Source organism: Octodon degus, unplaced genomic scaffold, assembly GCF_000260255.1.
Source record: "Octodon degus isolate 3935 unplaced genomic scaffold, OctDeg1.0 scaffold00109, whole genome shotgun sequence".
NCBI lineage: Eukaryota > Metazoa > Chordata > Mammalia > Rodentia > Octodontidae > Octodon > Octodon degus.
The window spans coordinates 3,399,466-3,416,795 of NW_004524685.1; the positions used below are offsets into that span (position 1 = coordinate 3,399,466).

The following is a 17,330-nucleotide window of genomic DNA, read 5'->3' on the forward strand; positions in this document are numbered from 1 at the left end:
TAATTTTTTTTTCCCCCAGAGGATATCTATAATATTGGGCTTTTATTTTTTAAAGGACGTTAAAAGTAAAATGTTTATGTTATTAAAACTGGAATTCTATTAGTTTTTAAGACAACAGAGATCACCCTTGTGGAATAAAATAAGAATTTTTTTGGCAGAGAAAAGCACAAAAGTTTGTATGAAATTATGGTATATTAACTGTAATGGAAACTAATTAGGACAGTTAGTTTTAAAGAAAAGTGAGATTTAAGGTAAGTTAATAAGAGCTAGTAATATAGCTCAGTAGACTAAGCGCCTGCTTAGGCAAGGCAGAGACTGAGGTTGGATCCCCAGCACCGCGTGCTGCGCTGGCCCCGCCCCCAGGTACGCTGAGCCTGCCACTGACACTGGGCGTGGTGGCCTACACCTGAATCCCAGTGCTGGGGAGGCCGAAAACAGGACCACTATGAGTATGAGCTGCATAATGAGACCCTGGTACCAAATACATCAAATAAATAAATAAATGAAGTAAAAAATAAAAAAACAAAGAAAGGATTCTTTTAAAAAATTAAAAATAACGTATTCACCTATTGCCTATATATTTTATACTGTAATTCTTATTCTTTGATTTGCTACTATTGATTGTATTTCTCTTCTTTTATGCAGAAAGCACAGCATCAGGAAGTGTGTTTGAAAGAAATACAACATAGTCTTGAGAAGTCGGAGAATCAGAATGAGAGTATTAAGAATTATTTACAGTTTCTTAAAACGTCTTATGTAACAATGTTTGGATAAATTGTTGAATTTATTTTCTATAAGCATAGGCTTTTAATAAGTCTAAAATATGATTAGTTAAAAAAACACTACTGGTTGTTATACTTTATGATTTATAGGTAGTAGTGTTAGTATTTTTCTGTAAAGACGTTTGAAACATAACTTATTATATAATCAAAACTTTACAACATGACAGCTATTAATATTCTTTTTTGCTGGAGAATTCTCATTTAGCTCTTGAAAAATATATTGGAGTTTTAGAATTTTTTATCACATGTACATGCAAGTCAGAATCATTCTTTGGGTTGTCTACAGCTACCACTCAAATGAATTTTTAATAACCTAGGCTAATTATGAGTCAAGTACATGATTTCAAAATAATATATATAATTGTCTTATGTTGTGGTGTTATATAAATGTAATAAAAGAAAATATTCTGAATTTTAATTTTTAATATTGGTGTAGTACATACTTCCTAAGATACCAAATGTATCAAGATACTTAATCGTATGCTGAGTTGCCTTTATACTTTGTTAGATTTTAAACATAAAATTTTAAGTAAAAGCTATGCAGTGCTGATTGATGGTGACAAATGCATTGACCTGCAGTGTTTCTATAAGAATAGAGAGTCAGACTCTCTTATGAATTTACAGCTTCTTCATTCATTATGTATAAGGGGTCATCAGATGCTGTTGTGGACATCATAAAGCCTCTGCATATTAAAGGAGAACAGCTTGTCCTGCCCCTCTCGGGGTGACTCACATGGGATAGTCAAGATCAGCACTCTTAATACCCGCAAGCTTTGGGATAAGGTCTTTCTTTTTGGGATAAAGTGGCAGAGAAACCAGGAATCGTTTCCTGTAATCTCCAGCGCTGTGTGCCAGGGCAGGATGCTCTGTGAGGGATGGATGTGGCTCCAAGGGATCAGCTGGCGGCGACTCCTTCTGGACAATGACTTTAGAGCTGTTTATTCACAGGAATGTGTGGGTCTTAAAAGATCGTTCCGAGGCGCAGACTGTGCACTACACAGTCCCCGCCCATGAACAAAGAGTGCTGTCTCTCCAACCAGGGTACTTCATCGTCTCTGATCAGAAACTGGGGCCAGCTTCCCTCTTGTTCCTTCACTGTGGAGGCTGCCATCTCGTTCATAGGGGCTGACTTCCTGGTGGCCCAGATGCCTCATAGTATTTGTCACAGTTACTCTTCTCTCATTGCTGGGACAAATACCTGACAGTCAAAATGAAGGAAGGAAAGGTTCATTTATCTTACAGTTACTGGAGCTTTTAGTTCATACTCAGCTGGCTCTAAGGCAGAGCGGCACATGGCAGAGCAACCTTTCATGGTGGCAGCAAAGGGCAAGAGGAACCAAGGGAGGAGTAGTAGCAACAATGGCAACAGAGAGAGTCTGTCTCTCTGTCTCTCTTACATTGCATTCAGACTATTGCACCAGGCTGGGAGTAATACTCATATCCATAATCCTAACAGTACAATGACCCATAATCCCAACATACTAAGACCCATAATCCCAGTGGATCATGAGTTAATCTCAAACTTTAGAAGTCCCCACCCCATGACTACATGAGGCTTTCGGGGGACAGCTAAACACAAACCATAACAGTATTTTTTCTCAAAATAGCAAGACATAAGAGTAACAGAAACTATCCACTTTTGTGTAAAAATTGCTAGCTAAATTAAATATTGCCTTTTTAAAAAACCATAGTACTGTGGTACTAGAAGAATATTTCATCCATGAGATCCATTCTTAATTCTGAAGCAGAAGGAGCCTTAAGATCTACACTCATGAAAGACATGTATTTTCTGCCAGAATGATCTGCAGAACTGTGTCTTACTCATTTTTATGTCTCAACCCTTTGTAATCCTTGATATAAAGTGATGCCAAGTTGATGTTTGTAGATCGGTAAATGGATGGGTGTTGTGAAACAGGTACTCATTCTTTTCAATGTGAAAAGGTCTTTTTTTTTTTATTTTTTTTGGTACTAGGTATTGAACTCGGATCTTTGCGCTTGCCAGGCAGGCACTTATGCAGCCGAGCTATCTCCCCAGCCCCTCAATGTGAAAAGATTGTAAAGCACAGAGGAACTAACTACCAGGACCACAGTCTAAAACTTAAGTGTTAAAATTAACATTTGAACTCAAGTCTTCTGATTCCAAAATTAAAGTTCTGCATGCAGTGATGTCTTCCAGGTGTAGCAGTGGCCATGGCAGGGGCAGTGTGGATGTGATACATATATATGTACTGTACTTATGTCAACTCACTTTTCAGGAAACTGACACATTTAATACATTCCCTGTGGTTTATGCCCCTGATGGTACTACATGAATGTCACTTTGGTGTCTTGTACCACCTAATGCGACTGCCCTTTGCCTCCCAATGGGACAGTCATGCATGTACTGTCAGAGCTTCCCAATAGCAAGACAGGCGAATTATGCCCCAGTTGTGAATGTATTGAAGGTAAAACAAGTTGACCCAGGTTCCACATCTGCATTCTCTGCTCTTCACTATGACCCTATTACCTTTGTATTCATTTCATAAGGTAATACTTTCTTTTGATAGTAATGCACTTGTCTCATTTATTAATGCTTTTTTTGTGTGTGGCACCAGGGATTGAACTCAGGACCTTGTGCTTGCCAGGCAAGTGCTTATTCTACTGAGCTATCTCCCTGGCCCATTGCTTTCTCTTTATATTTTAAAGGTTTTATTTTCATTAATGTAAGTTATGACTATGCCTTTTAAAAATTGGTGCCCACAGTGTTTGAGATAAGCATACTATAAAGTCCTTAAGGTTGATAGTTACTTAAGTGTGACACAACGTGACAGAAGAAGTTTAGCTGCTTCTGCGCTTCCTGTTCCTATGTGAAGCATTGAGGCTTCATTGCTTGCCGGGGCCATAGTCAGTGTCCTGAACACTAGGTATTTCTGCTTCCAGCTTTCCACCATCCTGGGAAGCTTGTTTCCCATAGCTCCAATAGGTTTGCTGCATTTTCCCTTGATTCTTGGTAGTTAGGGCCTCAAGACTTATTAAGAAAGATTTCTTCCATTATCTGTGTTATTATTATTGCTTCTTCCTTCCTTCCTTCCTCCTAGATATGGTCTGCATAAGGCACAGCCTTTTTCAGCAGGGCATCTGTTACTGTGTTTCTTGTGACGGATTTCTTCAACCTGATTTTTCTGACCACTAGTGTGGTTTTTAAGGCCAATCATTCTCTTTTTCTGCTGGAATGTTGAATTTTTAATTAAAAACTCCTGTGCTTTTTTTTTAGGTCCTGAAAGTCTGGTTGGGTTTTTTTAGTTCTTAATTCCATTATATTTTCATTAAAATTCTCTTCTGTCTCTTCCATTGGTTCTACTTCAGTAGGCATCTCTTATTTCTGTTCTGCTGGCCATCTTTTCTTCCAAGTTCCATTAATGAGTTTCAATTTTCCTTGCCTACTCAGGACTGCGGTTCCTGAGCACCTGCCAACAGCCTGCTCTGCACATCTGCTAAGCAGTAGCAAACTAAGTGCTGAAGTTGTGATGACCTCTATTCTCATGGGCCTGGGGGGCCTGTGACCATCCGCTGGGTTTCTAGTGAGGGACTGTTTCACTCCTTGACTCTTTCGAGCAACAATTCTTTCCCCACTATCAACCCTGGAAGCAGGTTGTTTGAGAGCCCCTCTCAAGTTTTCTCAGGTCAGCAGGTTGGGCACAACAAATAGCACATGAATCCTCCTTGGAGGTGCGCCACAGGTGTGAGCTGCAGTTGGTAAGATGTGTAGCAACTTAAAGAATGAGTTTGTTGTGTCTGCTGGCTTGTTATTTATTCATGGTTTTTATTCTTAGGTGAAAAACAGTCACAAAATGATGTGTTCAGTGTGATTCACTTTCATAATTAGAAATATCTGTGTGCGTAAGCCCACATCTGTTGATATGTGCATGAAAGAACATACAAGTACGTACATGCTTTTGTGGGAGTGAGAAAAAGAGTAATAATTTCTCCTGTGTGTACTTTTATTTTACTTCACTTACTCTGATGAAATTTAACTCCTTGTGTAGCAATTTTTTTTTTCTAATCACATAAATATTTTAAAGGTCAGAAGGTAGGTGTGCTAGGTGTGAGGGAATGGGAGAGGAGTGGGATCATTGAGAAATTATAGTCCAAGAATGAAATACTGGAATTTGATTTTTGGAGGGGAAGGGGTTGAACAATGAAGGGGTATCTACTAGCAAGGCAAGTGAAGATCTGTGGAGGCCAGGACATTGAGTAGTCGAGAAGTGCTGGAGGTTAGGCTGGGGAGATAGATCAGTAGAATAAGTGCTTGCCTGGTAAGTGCAAGATTCTGAGTTCAAGTCCCAGTACCACGAAAAATAAAAAAAAAGAAGTGCCGGAGGGCGAAGCTCTCTGGAATTAGAGTGAGGCAAAAGAAAACACATCTTAGTTAAAAGGAGCTGATAGATGACTTTGATAAGGAATGAACTTTAAAATTCTATCCAAAGTTCTGATTGCACTTACAATAAAACCCAAAGTCCTCAGTGTGGACCTCAAACCCTACTTGACCTGGGCCTGCCCTCCACCCCCTTGTGCTGTCCTCCCCAGCACCTATAACTACTTGTACTTTACTACCTTGACAACCAAGCTCCTCCCTCCCTACTTCCCTCCTTCCCTCCCTCTCTTCCTTCCTTCCTTCCTTCCTTCCTTCCTTCCTTCCTTCCTTCCTTCCTTCCTATTCTCAGTTTTCAATATTTTTTGTGTCATTCTTGACCGGGTTAAATCATTTTTTCTCCTATATATCTTCCTGTGCTCTTCCTTCATGATCAGCAGTTACTGGTTTTTGCAATTGTTTCCTATTGTCTCATTAGATTTTGACCTCTAGGAGGATTTTCTAGTTTTGCCTTTTACGTAGTATGATGCATGTTACACAGCAGCAGACACATAGTGTGGATGGATGGTGATACTGCTTTTTAGTTTTGAGCCTCAAAGAGGAGAAAAAAGATTTGCCTGAGAAAGGTAGGATCCCATGTAATCTAGGGGAACAGTTGACTTTCCCGCCTTAAGGCTGCAAGTGTCCTTGATGAGGGCTAGGGTTTCCTTTCTGTCAGAAGTAGAGCTTCAGTGTACTGGAGGCCTGGTTTATAATCAGTGTCTGTTTCAGAAGCCACAGTGGAAAATGTTGACAGCTTTGGCAGTGAAGCTATCCGGGAGGTAGTTTAGCAGCGGCTTGCTTCCCATAGTTCAAGAGAAATCTCTTCGCTCCCTCCTTCCCTCCCTTTCTTCTTTACTTTCCCTTGTCTAAGAATAAAAATCTCTATTGTCTTCTTTTCTTCATTTGATAGTACTGAATTGGGAAAGTTGCCTAAATTCCACTTTCAAATGTATCATACCAGATACGTAGGATTAGCAAAATACATGTAAGACACGTACCCTGAAAACTATAAAAAAGTATAAAGAAAAATTTTAGGAAGTCTAAATGAGTAGAAGAATATATTATATAATCATGAATTAAAAGGATATTACCCATTTTTAAAAAGTTGACAGAGATGTATAAATTCAGTACACTCTTAATCAAAAGCCAAAACTTTTTTGGTAGGCATTGATCTCTAAAATTTACATTTAGATAAAAAGAAGCAAGAATGACTAAAACAATCCTAAAAAAAAAAAAAGGAAAGAAAAAAAAAATAGGCTACCAGGTGTGGTGGTGCGTGCCCATAATCCCAGCACTCAGGAAGTTAAGGCGGAAGGATCATTGTAAGTTTGAGGCCAACCTGGGCTACAAAGTAAGTTCAAGTCCAGCTGAATAGCATAGTGAGACCCTGTCTCAAAAAAGACAAAAATAAAACAAAACAACAGGCTATAAGATGTTGAAACTTATTGTAAAGCTACAGTGATTAAGGTAGAGTAGTGCTGGTGCAAGGACGAGACAAATTGAACAATGGAATATAATGAGCAGTCCCAAGTCAGTTAGGTGTCCATGTGAGAAAAAACTTAGCTCCACGTTCACACCATACACAAATCCATTCAAGATGAGTTGCAGAATAGAATGTGAATAGTAAAACAATAAAGCTTTTAGAAGAAAACAAAAGAACATTTTCAGTGGCTTGGAGTAGGGAGAGATTTCTCAAACAGGATATAAAAGGTGCTAACTCCAAGGAAAGGATATATTGGCTTATATTGCAATTAACAACTTTTGATCGTTTTATATCACAAAAATTGAAAAGTAATCTACAGAGTTAAATGAATTTTAAATACTATGTCAAATACATTTATATTTGTATTACATATATCAAAGACTGATGTCTAGAACTTACTAATATTTATTAGGACCTAACTTTTGGGTTTTAACTACCTAAAATAATTTTCATAAAAATGGCTAATCAAGAAGTAGGTATATAGAGAAATAAATACTAGCTTCAGGTGCTACCTAAACTGCTACCAACTAAATATTAAATAAAGATATACTGCTCCTAAAATTATTTACAAAACATTGAAATGAGCAGAATATTAAAGATTCATGATAGCAGAACAGTTTAAAGCATTCCAGGTCTGTTCATACTCCCCATATTTACTTAAAAACTAAAATTGAGGTATTATGACTCAACATAATTGAAACTCACTTGAATGTTTAATGACAAGATTTGCATATTCTTATTAGGTGCCAGTCTTTGGCTAAGTAGAGTAGTTTCTGCCAACAGCTCATTATTCCTTTAGGATTAATGCCTAAGTTGCAAATTATTGTAACAAATGACACAAATAATTCTGGGTTTCAAGAAGCCTCAAAATTTTTGTGGTATTTTGACATGTAGGCATTTGTTCTGGATAATAATTAAATGCAGACAAGCATTTGTGTGGCTTGTCACTGCAGAAAGATTTATACCATTTCACATGGTATAAAAACCTTACACTGGTGTAATTTCAGTGCATCTTCCTCATCCTTTTTGATACTGGTCTTGTAACATTTTATTTTTATATGCTACAGTAAGCCTCAGACACATTATTTTTCTGAGGCATTGTTATTGTTGCTTTCATAATTATTCAAAGTGGTTATGAATAAGAAAAAATGTGAATGTGCCCTGTTCTTACCATTTCTAGCATTCTATTTAGATCTATGTTTCATTTTGGTCTTATACTTCTTTTACTTGAAAATACCTTTAAGCTTTTATTTTTCTGAAAAGCTATTCGGTATTTATTTATTTATTTATTTATTTATTTATTTTAAAGATTGTCCTGCATGTCACATACACACACATCAAAAAGTCTCATTGAATTAAAAAACAAAACGAAGGATTAAGAACAGTGGTCTGAAACCTACTCATAGGATTTTAGGATTGAACAAATAACAATAAGTGTGAAATTTCAGACCACAGCAGTGTTGAAAACAAAAGAATGATAAATACAAGAGCATATATTTTTACCTTGAAAACCGTAAAAGTTATATAACCATAATCTAAATCTAAACGTTAATGCATAAAGAAGAAAAAAGAAAAAACTCAAAATCAAGAAGCAGATTGGAGGTCAAATGAAGATCTGTCAATTAAATAACTATTTTAAAGAAATATCTAGAACATAGCATAGAAAGTAATATTTACCAATGTGATTTCTTAGTTTTCTTATATACTTCTCTAGAATTAGAAGAGTATCATTTAACAAGGGGAACTTGATTTAAATGATTTTTTCTTTAAAATAATTACAGAATTTAAGAACAATGTACAGACATTTATTTTATAGACATATTCTAAAACTAAGATGTATAGTATAGAATACTTTTGTTTTAAGTACATGATTTCTGTAATTTCCCCACATTCAAATTGATAAGGACTTTGACAGCATCTACATTAAATTCTAATCTTGCAGAAAATTTATTTCTAAGTCAATAAGCCATAAAGCCAGGGCCAAGTCTTACTTATGATTCATGAAAACAAATGTGTTCCTGAGGCACAAATCATAGAACTATTGAAATTACCAGCTAGATAAAACTTTGAAGATAAGCAAGTCAATTGATAAATGAAGTCTTGTACAGCATATTGTTGGATTTTGCTTCCTGATCCACTGTGCCAGTCTATTTCTTTTAATTGCTGAATTTACATTGTTGGTTATAATTGAAATATACTGACTTATGTTTGACATGTTGTTTACCTGCTGTTGTATACCTCTTTTTCTCCTATGTTTAAGTGCCCTATTTGGTGAGTTCTTTCCATTCTCATTCATTGAGTTGTGGTCATTTTGATCCCTCTCTAGAATATCTTTTAGTAGTCTTGTGTAGGGTTGGCTTTGTCAACATGAAAGTCTTTAGTAGTTGTTTGTCATGGAAGTATTTCACTTCTCCATTACACTTGAAAGAGAGTTTTTCAGGGTATATCAGTCTGGGTTGGAATTTGTTTTCTTACAAAACTTGTAGTACTTTGCTCCATGTTCTTATTGACTTGATGATTTGTGAAGAGAAATCTGCTGTTATACTGATGGGTTTTCCTTTAAATGTGATCTGTTTCTTTTCTCTAGTGGCTTTTAGTATACTGTTCCTGTGCTGAATTTCTCAGATCTTGATTATTATGTGTCTGTGTGTGGTTTTAATTGGGTTGGTGTTATTTGGAGTTCTATGTGCATCAGTTATCTGTATGTCAGATGGTTTCCCTGTATTTGGGAAGTTTTCTGTCTATATTCTTTTTATATCATTTGTATTGACTCCTTTCACATTGATGCCTCTTAGTCTTATGTTGTTCATCTTTGTATTGTCTTGCAGATACTGAATTATTTTTTCCTGCATCCTAACTGTTTTTAAGAAATTTTTTTCTGGGGGCTTGCAGGTTAGCTCAGTTTAAGCACCTACTCTGGAAAACCCAGTCAGGTGCAGAGGGCCAGTTCGATCCTCATCTCCATCTGCCTTACCAGACCTGCCCTTAAGACAGCCCGAGCCAGCCAAAAAAAAAAAAAAAAAATCCTAAAAGATCTTTTCTTCCCTTTTCACTAGATGTAATGGTGTCTTCAAGGTCTGAAAGTCTATTTTCACTTCCATTCAAATGGTTTTGCCAGCTTGTGATTGAAGTTTTAATTTCCTATATATCTCTTTGAATCTGCTTAATGCATTCTGTTTCTTTTCTATATTGTTTATTCAGGGATTCCATCATTCTTCTATTCTCCTCTATTTTTTTTTTCAACTTAACAGCATGGCTTTATTTCTTTTTTTTTTTTTCCTTTTCAAAGTTTTATTGATAAACATGTAGCAATGAGACAGTTTCAAATCAAATCGAAAGTACAGTTTCAACAAATAATACACTGCATATATTCTTCTTAGTGGTTAATTGCTGTACAAGATGCAGACTTGTGATCCTACTTACAAACACCATTAGAAAAAATCATTCTATTCATTAAGAGAATGCAACTATATATCTATCCCAACCACTTTGAATACACAGATACAAAATGGACATTCATAGTTATACCCCAATTTTTTTTTAAGTTCCGTTGTTGAATATTATAGGTGTGTAAACTCAGCAAAATATTCTAAAAGAGTACAGAAGCCCATAATAGCATTGGACCTTCTCCTCTATTTTTTAATACTTCTATTTTCTTTCTTAGAAGCACTTAATCTTTCATTATAGCTATCATTTTTTACTTCATAAATTATATCTGATCTGATTTCCTCTCCACCTTTCTACAGTTGTTTCTTTACTTCAGATGTTGTTATTTCAGAGATTTCATGTGTGTGATTTCCAATTTCTTCTATGCTGTTGTCTTCTGCATTTGTTCTAGGTGGGCTTAGGGCCTGAGAATGTGTTTTGCTCTTTCTCTTTGTCATTTTGTATAGCACATGTGTTTTGCTCTTTCTCTGTCATTTTGTATAGCACTGTCTTCTGACCTTTGGTGTAGAACTTGGAGTTATTAACTTATCACCAGGTTCGGATCTACCAAGTTAAAACTCATCCAGGTGGGTGTGGCTTGGGTCTGGGTGCTGTGCTCCACTTCTTCCTGCTGCAGCTCTTTGAATTGAGCCCACTTTTCTACTCTGGCAGGATATTCTGCTCTTGGATTAGCTGAGGGGGTCTTGCCTCTAGCCTCCCTGCAGGGAGTTCTTCTGCAGGGTTCCACACTGGGCCTGTCTGATGGAGGAAGTTCCACACACATGCCTGGCCTGGGTGCTGGCTGGAATGTGGATCTGGTGGACCCCGGATGGCCCCACTCATATGTTGGGCCTCAGCGCTGGCTGGCATGAGGATCTGGCGGGCCCAAGGCAGTCCTACTCACAGGCTGGGCCTGGGTACTGGCAGGAGTGAGGATCCGGAGAGCTCCGGGCATTCCCACTCACACACCGGGCCTGGAGCTGACTGGAATCTGGTATTTATTTTTCACATATTTTCATCTACCTAGGAATTCTGGACTGAAAGAATTTTTTCCCCTATACTTTAAATTACTCTTTTCTTCACAATTTTATAGACTCAGACAAGAAGTATGATGTAAATTCATTGTTTTCCCTCTGTATATCCCTCTGTATATATAACTTCTTTTTTTCTTTTTGGTTCTTTCATCATTTACTATTTTCACTTTAGTTTTGGTTTGCATCTATTGAGGTGATCATACGATTTTTGTCCTTGGCTCTGGTAATATGCTGTATTACATTTATTGGTTTGCATATGTTGAACCATCCTTGCATCCCTGGGATGAATCCTACTTGGTCATACTGTACTGTAGAATGTTTTGCTGCATTCTGTTTGGTAGTGTCTTATTAAGGATTTTTGCATCTGTGTTCATGAAAGAGACAGGCCTATAGTTCTCTTTTTTAGTTGGGTCCTTCTCCAGTTTTGGTATCAGGGTCATGCTTGCTTCCAGGAATGAATTTGGAGTTCTGCTTCTCTTCCCATTTTATTAATGAGTTTGAGAAGTGGTGGTATTTGGTCTTTAAATTTCTTGTAGAATTCAGCAGCAAATAGTCAGGGACTGGACTTTTCTTTGTTGGTAGGTTTTTAATTGCATCTTTGCTTTCATTGATTTATATTGGTTTATTTGGGATTTTTATGTTTTCTTGAGTCAACTTTGGTAATTCATATGTATCTAGGAATCTGTCCATTCTGCACTTTCCATCCTATTAGAATGCAAGTTTTCAAAGTAGGTATAGATAATCTGGTTTTCTGCAGGGTCCATGTGACTTCACCCTTTTCTTTCCTAATTGCGTGGATTTTGGAGTCTTTCCTTTTTTTGGATAAATTGGATTATAGTTTGTTGATTTTCTTTCAAAGAACCAACTCTTCAATTCATTGATTATATTTTTTAGTCTCTAACATTAATTTCTGTTCGGAACTTTGGAATTTCTTCCCTCATATGAGCTTTTCACTTAGTCTGCTTTTTTTTTTCCCTAGAAGCTTGAGGTTCAACATTAAGTTGTTTATTGGTACCTGCTGTATTTTCCTGACATAGGTATTCACTGCTATAAATTTACCTCTTAGGTCAGCTTTCATTCTTTCTCATTTGTTCCAGTATGTTTTATTGTCATTCCACTTTATTGTAGATACTGTATAATTTCTTCATTAATTTCATCTGTGACCCCCATTGGTTGTTTAGGAGGATTCTATTTAATTTCATTGTGTTTATGAAGCTCTTATGGGGTTTTTTGCCATTGATTTTACCCAATTTTATTGTACTATGTTCTGATAATATATGTGGAATAATTTCAGGTCCTTTGTATTCTCTTAGGCAATTTCTATGGGATAGTCTTTGGTCTATTTTGGAGAATGTCCCATGTACAGCTAAGAAGAATGTGTATTCTTATGTTGTGGGATGGAACAATCTGTAGACATCTACTAAGTCAATTTGTTCAAAAGTTTAGTTCAGTTCTATTATTTCTTTTTTTTTTTTTTGTCTAGTTGATCTGTCTCTTTGTAACAGTGGGGTATTGAAATCCTTTAGTATAGTTGTATTAGTGCTTATTTGATTTTTCATGCCCATTAGTATTTGTTTTGTGTAGCTGGGTGCACTGGTATTTGTTGTATATTTGTGTTTATGATTGTTGCCACATCTTCTTGGATTATTTTCTTTACAAGGATGTAGTGACCTCCTTTATCTCTCTTTCCCAGTCTTGGCTTGAAATTCACTTTATCTATAGATATAATAGTCACCCTTGCTTCTTTTTCTGGGTCCTGTCACATTGAATATTATTTTCCAACTTTTAACTTTTGTCTATGAGTTTGTTTTTGAATGCAATATGTTTCTTGAATATTGTTGGATCATGCTTCTTGATCCATTCTTACACTTCATGTCATTTGATTGGTGAATGGAAGCCATTCGTGTTGATGGTTATAACTGATATGTATTGACTTATCCTTATTGTGTATTTTCCTGTTTTTTGGCTCCCCTTTTTTCCCCTCTCTGTTTAATTGTTTACCTTCCCTGGTGGATTCCTTCTATTGGGGTTTATGTGGTTGTAGTCCTTGTTATCTCTTTCTAGAGTATCCTTCAGAACATTTGGGAACGCTGGTTTGGTGATCATGGATTTCCTCACCTGTTCATTGTTATGGAAGTGTCTTGATTCATCAGTTCTGATAGTTTTGTAGGTACATCAGTCTGGGTTGAAGTTTGTTTTCCATTAGAATTTGAAATACTTCACTCCAAACTCTCCTTGACTTGAGTGTTTGTGCCGACAAATCAGCTGTGACTCTGATGGGCTTTCAGTTACAGATGATTTGTTTCTTTTCTCAACAGCTTTTATTTTTTTTTCCTGCTTCCCATAATGCTTTATTACTATTAAAGTTAAATACCATAGATCATTGCGCTGAACATGTCTGTTACTTTTGGAAAAAATAAGCTAGAGTTGGCATTTTCATTCTATATCATGTTGAGATCCATTGAGTGTTATTTTAATAAAAATAAATTTTTAATAAATTTTTATTTACATTTTAATAAAACAAGGTTTTGTTCAGCATGTAGACAGCTAACTTGATTTTTCTGTTCATTAGTGTCTATGTACTGATTCATACAGCATGATTACTCAAGATTTAGTTGTTATCAAATTACATTTTCTCCCCCTTGTGACTTATGAAAGTGACTACATTAGTGTGCAGAGATAAAACTTGGAGGACATATTCATAACTTCTTGGGAAACTAATTCCCAAGTGAAAACAGAAAACTTCATTGTATCAATGTGTAGGAGACACTTCCTGGACCTCATCTCAGTCCAAGAGGCCAATATTTATAATCCCAAAGTTACGTTATTGGAATCCCATCAAGTGCATTCCAGTCTACCACTTACAATGATACCCACGGGGAAAATAAAGACACTAAATTATATTTTCAATCATCGGGGAGTCAAAGGGCTCTAAGTCCAGCCACGAAGATGGCTTTCCGGAACCAAGAGAGTGACTCAGGGCCTCACCCTGTTTTTATTCAGTGGGGGAGTGACTTGAGGAGGATTGACTGAGAATTGTGGGAAATAGGTGATCATTGTGAGCTGAGCTACGTGAGTGGCCTACATTTACCTAAGGCCAATTGATAAACAGAAGTCCTATCCAGCTTTGTACATAGGAAATAGAGTCAGGCTCAGTCAAAATGGAGACAGTCACTCTTCTTTCAAGGAGAGCTGCTCAGGTGATCCTCCACAGTTCCCCCTTCTTTGCTTTGAAGCAGCTGGAGCAGTGTCAGTTCTGGCTGCATAGCCCTTAGCTGTTGTTGGGCTGAGTCCCATTCTACCTTCCCTATCAATAATGAAAAGGATTAATAGTATGGGCCAACATAGGAATGTCTGTCTCTTCCAAAAGTTGTAAGGTCACCTTGTCTTCCGTCCTGTCTCCTCAAGGGCCTGGCCCTATCTGACTGCCTATAACATTTCTATCTAACTTGGCTACCTACAACATTCCCCCCTCTGAAGAAGTAACCTGAACTGCCATAAAGGGATTGTAGGCGATGACCGCTCTGGCTTCTTCAAGCTGAAAGGAGTCGTAGTTGTTGACTGGCAGTCAGATATATTCTTCAGAGGTTCTATCTAAAGGCCCAAAAGATGACAGGCATTTTCTCTTGGGAGAACATATAGCTTTGAGTCGAGGAGACAATGCCAAAGAAACAATTAAGTATGCATGGATTAAATAATCACAACAGGATAATTATGAAAAAGACAAGTTAGAACCTTTTGCAGGTCCATTAGCAGAGACAAAATTTGGTGGATCCCAGTTAAAGGAATCTTAACCTAACATATTCACTATAGGTTTTACCTATATGATTACCTGAGTTTTTGTATCTTCTAAGAAATAAATTAGGGCACATATAAGCAAAGCATGAACATTCGAGCCAACAGGTACATTTATAAGCCTTTTTCCTTTTTTTTTTTTTTGAGACCTAGCAATCATAACTCACTAGTTCTTAGACCTCTTTATTCATGGAGTCTGCAAGTTTGCTATAAGCCCCTCTAGCTTTACTTAAGAGAGGTCACACATGTATTCACCATCAACATGAAATATCTGCATTACATCAGAAATTAACCAGGTTAACTCATATACTTATCATAAAATAACAACAATACTATTACGTTTGTAAAAATCAGTCTAAGCATCATTGTTTAGTATGCAACCTGAACACATTGTAGTATCTCAATTATAGCTAAGGCAAGATGTCTTTCAAAGTCTGTTTCTGTTGTACAATGACTGGAAGGAAAGTCAGGGTCGAAAAACAAAGAGACCTGTGCCAATTTCCAGCAATAGGCTGGGTTTCTTTCCCCTCCTATAGTCATGATTACTCAGGGCTCCTCCATGGAGATGGCAGGTAGAGGCAACAGTCTGGCCAGAGGGAGGAGGTAGGCCCAGGGCCCTTCAGTTCTACTGGACCATTTGAGCTGAGTCTGAGCTCTGGGGCCTCCACCTCAGAGTGCAGTCTCACTTCCAGTGGCTACTGTGGCAGTCAGGGCATGGCTTGTGGGCCTCTTAAGGCAGTCCCTCTTATGCTGGCCTGGCTTCTGACAGCAGTAGTAGATGAACCTCATTGTCCTTGAGCTCTTGTTGGAGCCAAGAGAATCAGACTTAGGGTCTGTTTTGAGGCTGCAAAAATAGCAGCCACTTTTAATCTCTTTGTTTTCTCCCCTTGGTTTTCTCCCAGTTCCAATTATAGGAAACTTAAACAGTTTTTACTAAAGTATCAAATGAGTTGTCTGGAGCAAAAGCTGTCTTTTGTAGCACCTGAACTTATCTGTAAGAGTAATCTGTTTTTCTATTTAACATTGGACAAGGCCTCTGAGTTCATGATATAGTTGGAGGAGTCTGTAAAAGAAATCTTGTGCCAATCTCGATCTTTCCCTAGAAGGAAACCTGTAGGGGAGCAGTCTATAAAGGAATAATTAAATTTGTTTGTAGCCCATCCATGGTAAGGATCTCTGCAAGTCTGCCACGGACCCAAGTCACCTTCCTCAAAGTGAGGGGCATGAGTTTCTGGAATACAGATAGGAATGTTAGGTTTAAAGTTTCTTAACCATGTTGCCCTCTTTGGTAATAGAACTTCAGGTTAACAGGGCAAATCGTCCTTTAGACAATTGCACTTTCCATGTTTGATCAGAAACTGTCATACAAAGGCTAGAATCTTTTTGTAGATGGGCTACACATAAGGGTGGAAATATAAAATGAGATGTGACATTAAGCCTAGTCTGTTCTTGTAGATGCACTAAAATTTGTGGGCTTGGCAGAATAGTAGATGAGGGGATATTGCTCCCTATAGAATGGAAAACTTCTGGGGGCCTGTCCATCCAAGTAAGTTGTCTAAGTAAGGGTGGATTAGATATATAGGCCCAATACTCTTCTCCCTGAACCAGGGGAATACATACTGTAGCTGCTAGGAGAGCAAGCATAGAGATGAAAAGATTTTCAGGTGATTGAATCAAACCCTGGCAGTCAACAGGGTGTTGCACCTCACAAATGGTCTGCTGCAGGCCTTCCCATGACAGGGGATGATGCTCTGTTACATCCATTGTTTGAGGTCTGGGTAGAGGGTCTGACGTGTTGCCCCCGTGAGTTGGATATTGACCATGGAGCTACCCCAGTGGGCGGTGGCGAGGCCTCTTCCATTGTAGATGCTGGAAGTCTTCAACTGGGGGCTGAAGTCTCAGTGCTTCTGAGTGACATTGATTTGTCATGGAGCTGACCAGTCCATGGGTGCACACATCGGGATGGAATCCATAATGTTTCTCCATCTCCTGTAACAATACATGCGTATCCTCTGCCCCAATTTAAGAGTGATGCCGGACCATTCCGCGCACCTGTTTGGGGGTCCCTCCATGCTACAGCGGGTAAAGACCTCCGAGAATGGTTAGATTCTTGTTCCCAGTGTAGCATGGCTGGTGGCAATTCAGAATCAGGAGCAGGATTTAGAAAGTTTAAAACATAGGTAGCAAAATTGAAATGCGTCTGAGGAGAACTCTGACCTTCTATGCCTCCCTTCTTTTGTTTAGCTAATTGATTTTTTTCTTATATATATATTTTTTTAATTGACATCACTTATTTTTATTTTAAAGAAAGAAAAAAAAAATAAAAACAGTGGTACAAAATCTCAAAACAAGATTTTAGGAGAGTAACAATGGTTAGTACATTGTGTATTGTTATTGCCAAAGTAGTTTCTCATATT

General features: G+C 37.5%; 1 protein-coding gene across 2 annotated transcripts in view; it reads left to right on the forward strand.

Moving 5' to 3' along the window:
- Positions 1 to 1,182, forward strand: part of Odf2l (outer dense fiber of sperm tails 2 like) — a 55,475-nt gene extending 54,293 nt beyond the window's left edge. For both annotated transcript variants that reach the window (XM_004639283.2, XM_023699070.1), the window contains exon 16: positions 646 to 1,182. In XM_004639283.2, coding sequence (XP_004639340.1) covers positions 646 to 774 — 129 coding nt within the window. In that variant the 3' untranslated portion in view covers positions 775 to 1,182. The remainder of the gene's footprint in view (positions 1 to 645) is intronic.
- The last annotated feature ends 16,148 nt before the right edge of the window (positions 1,183 to 17,330 follow it).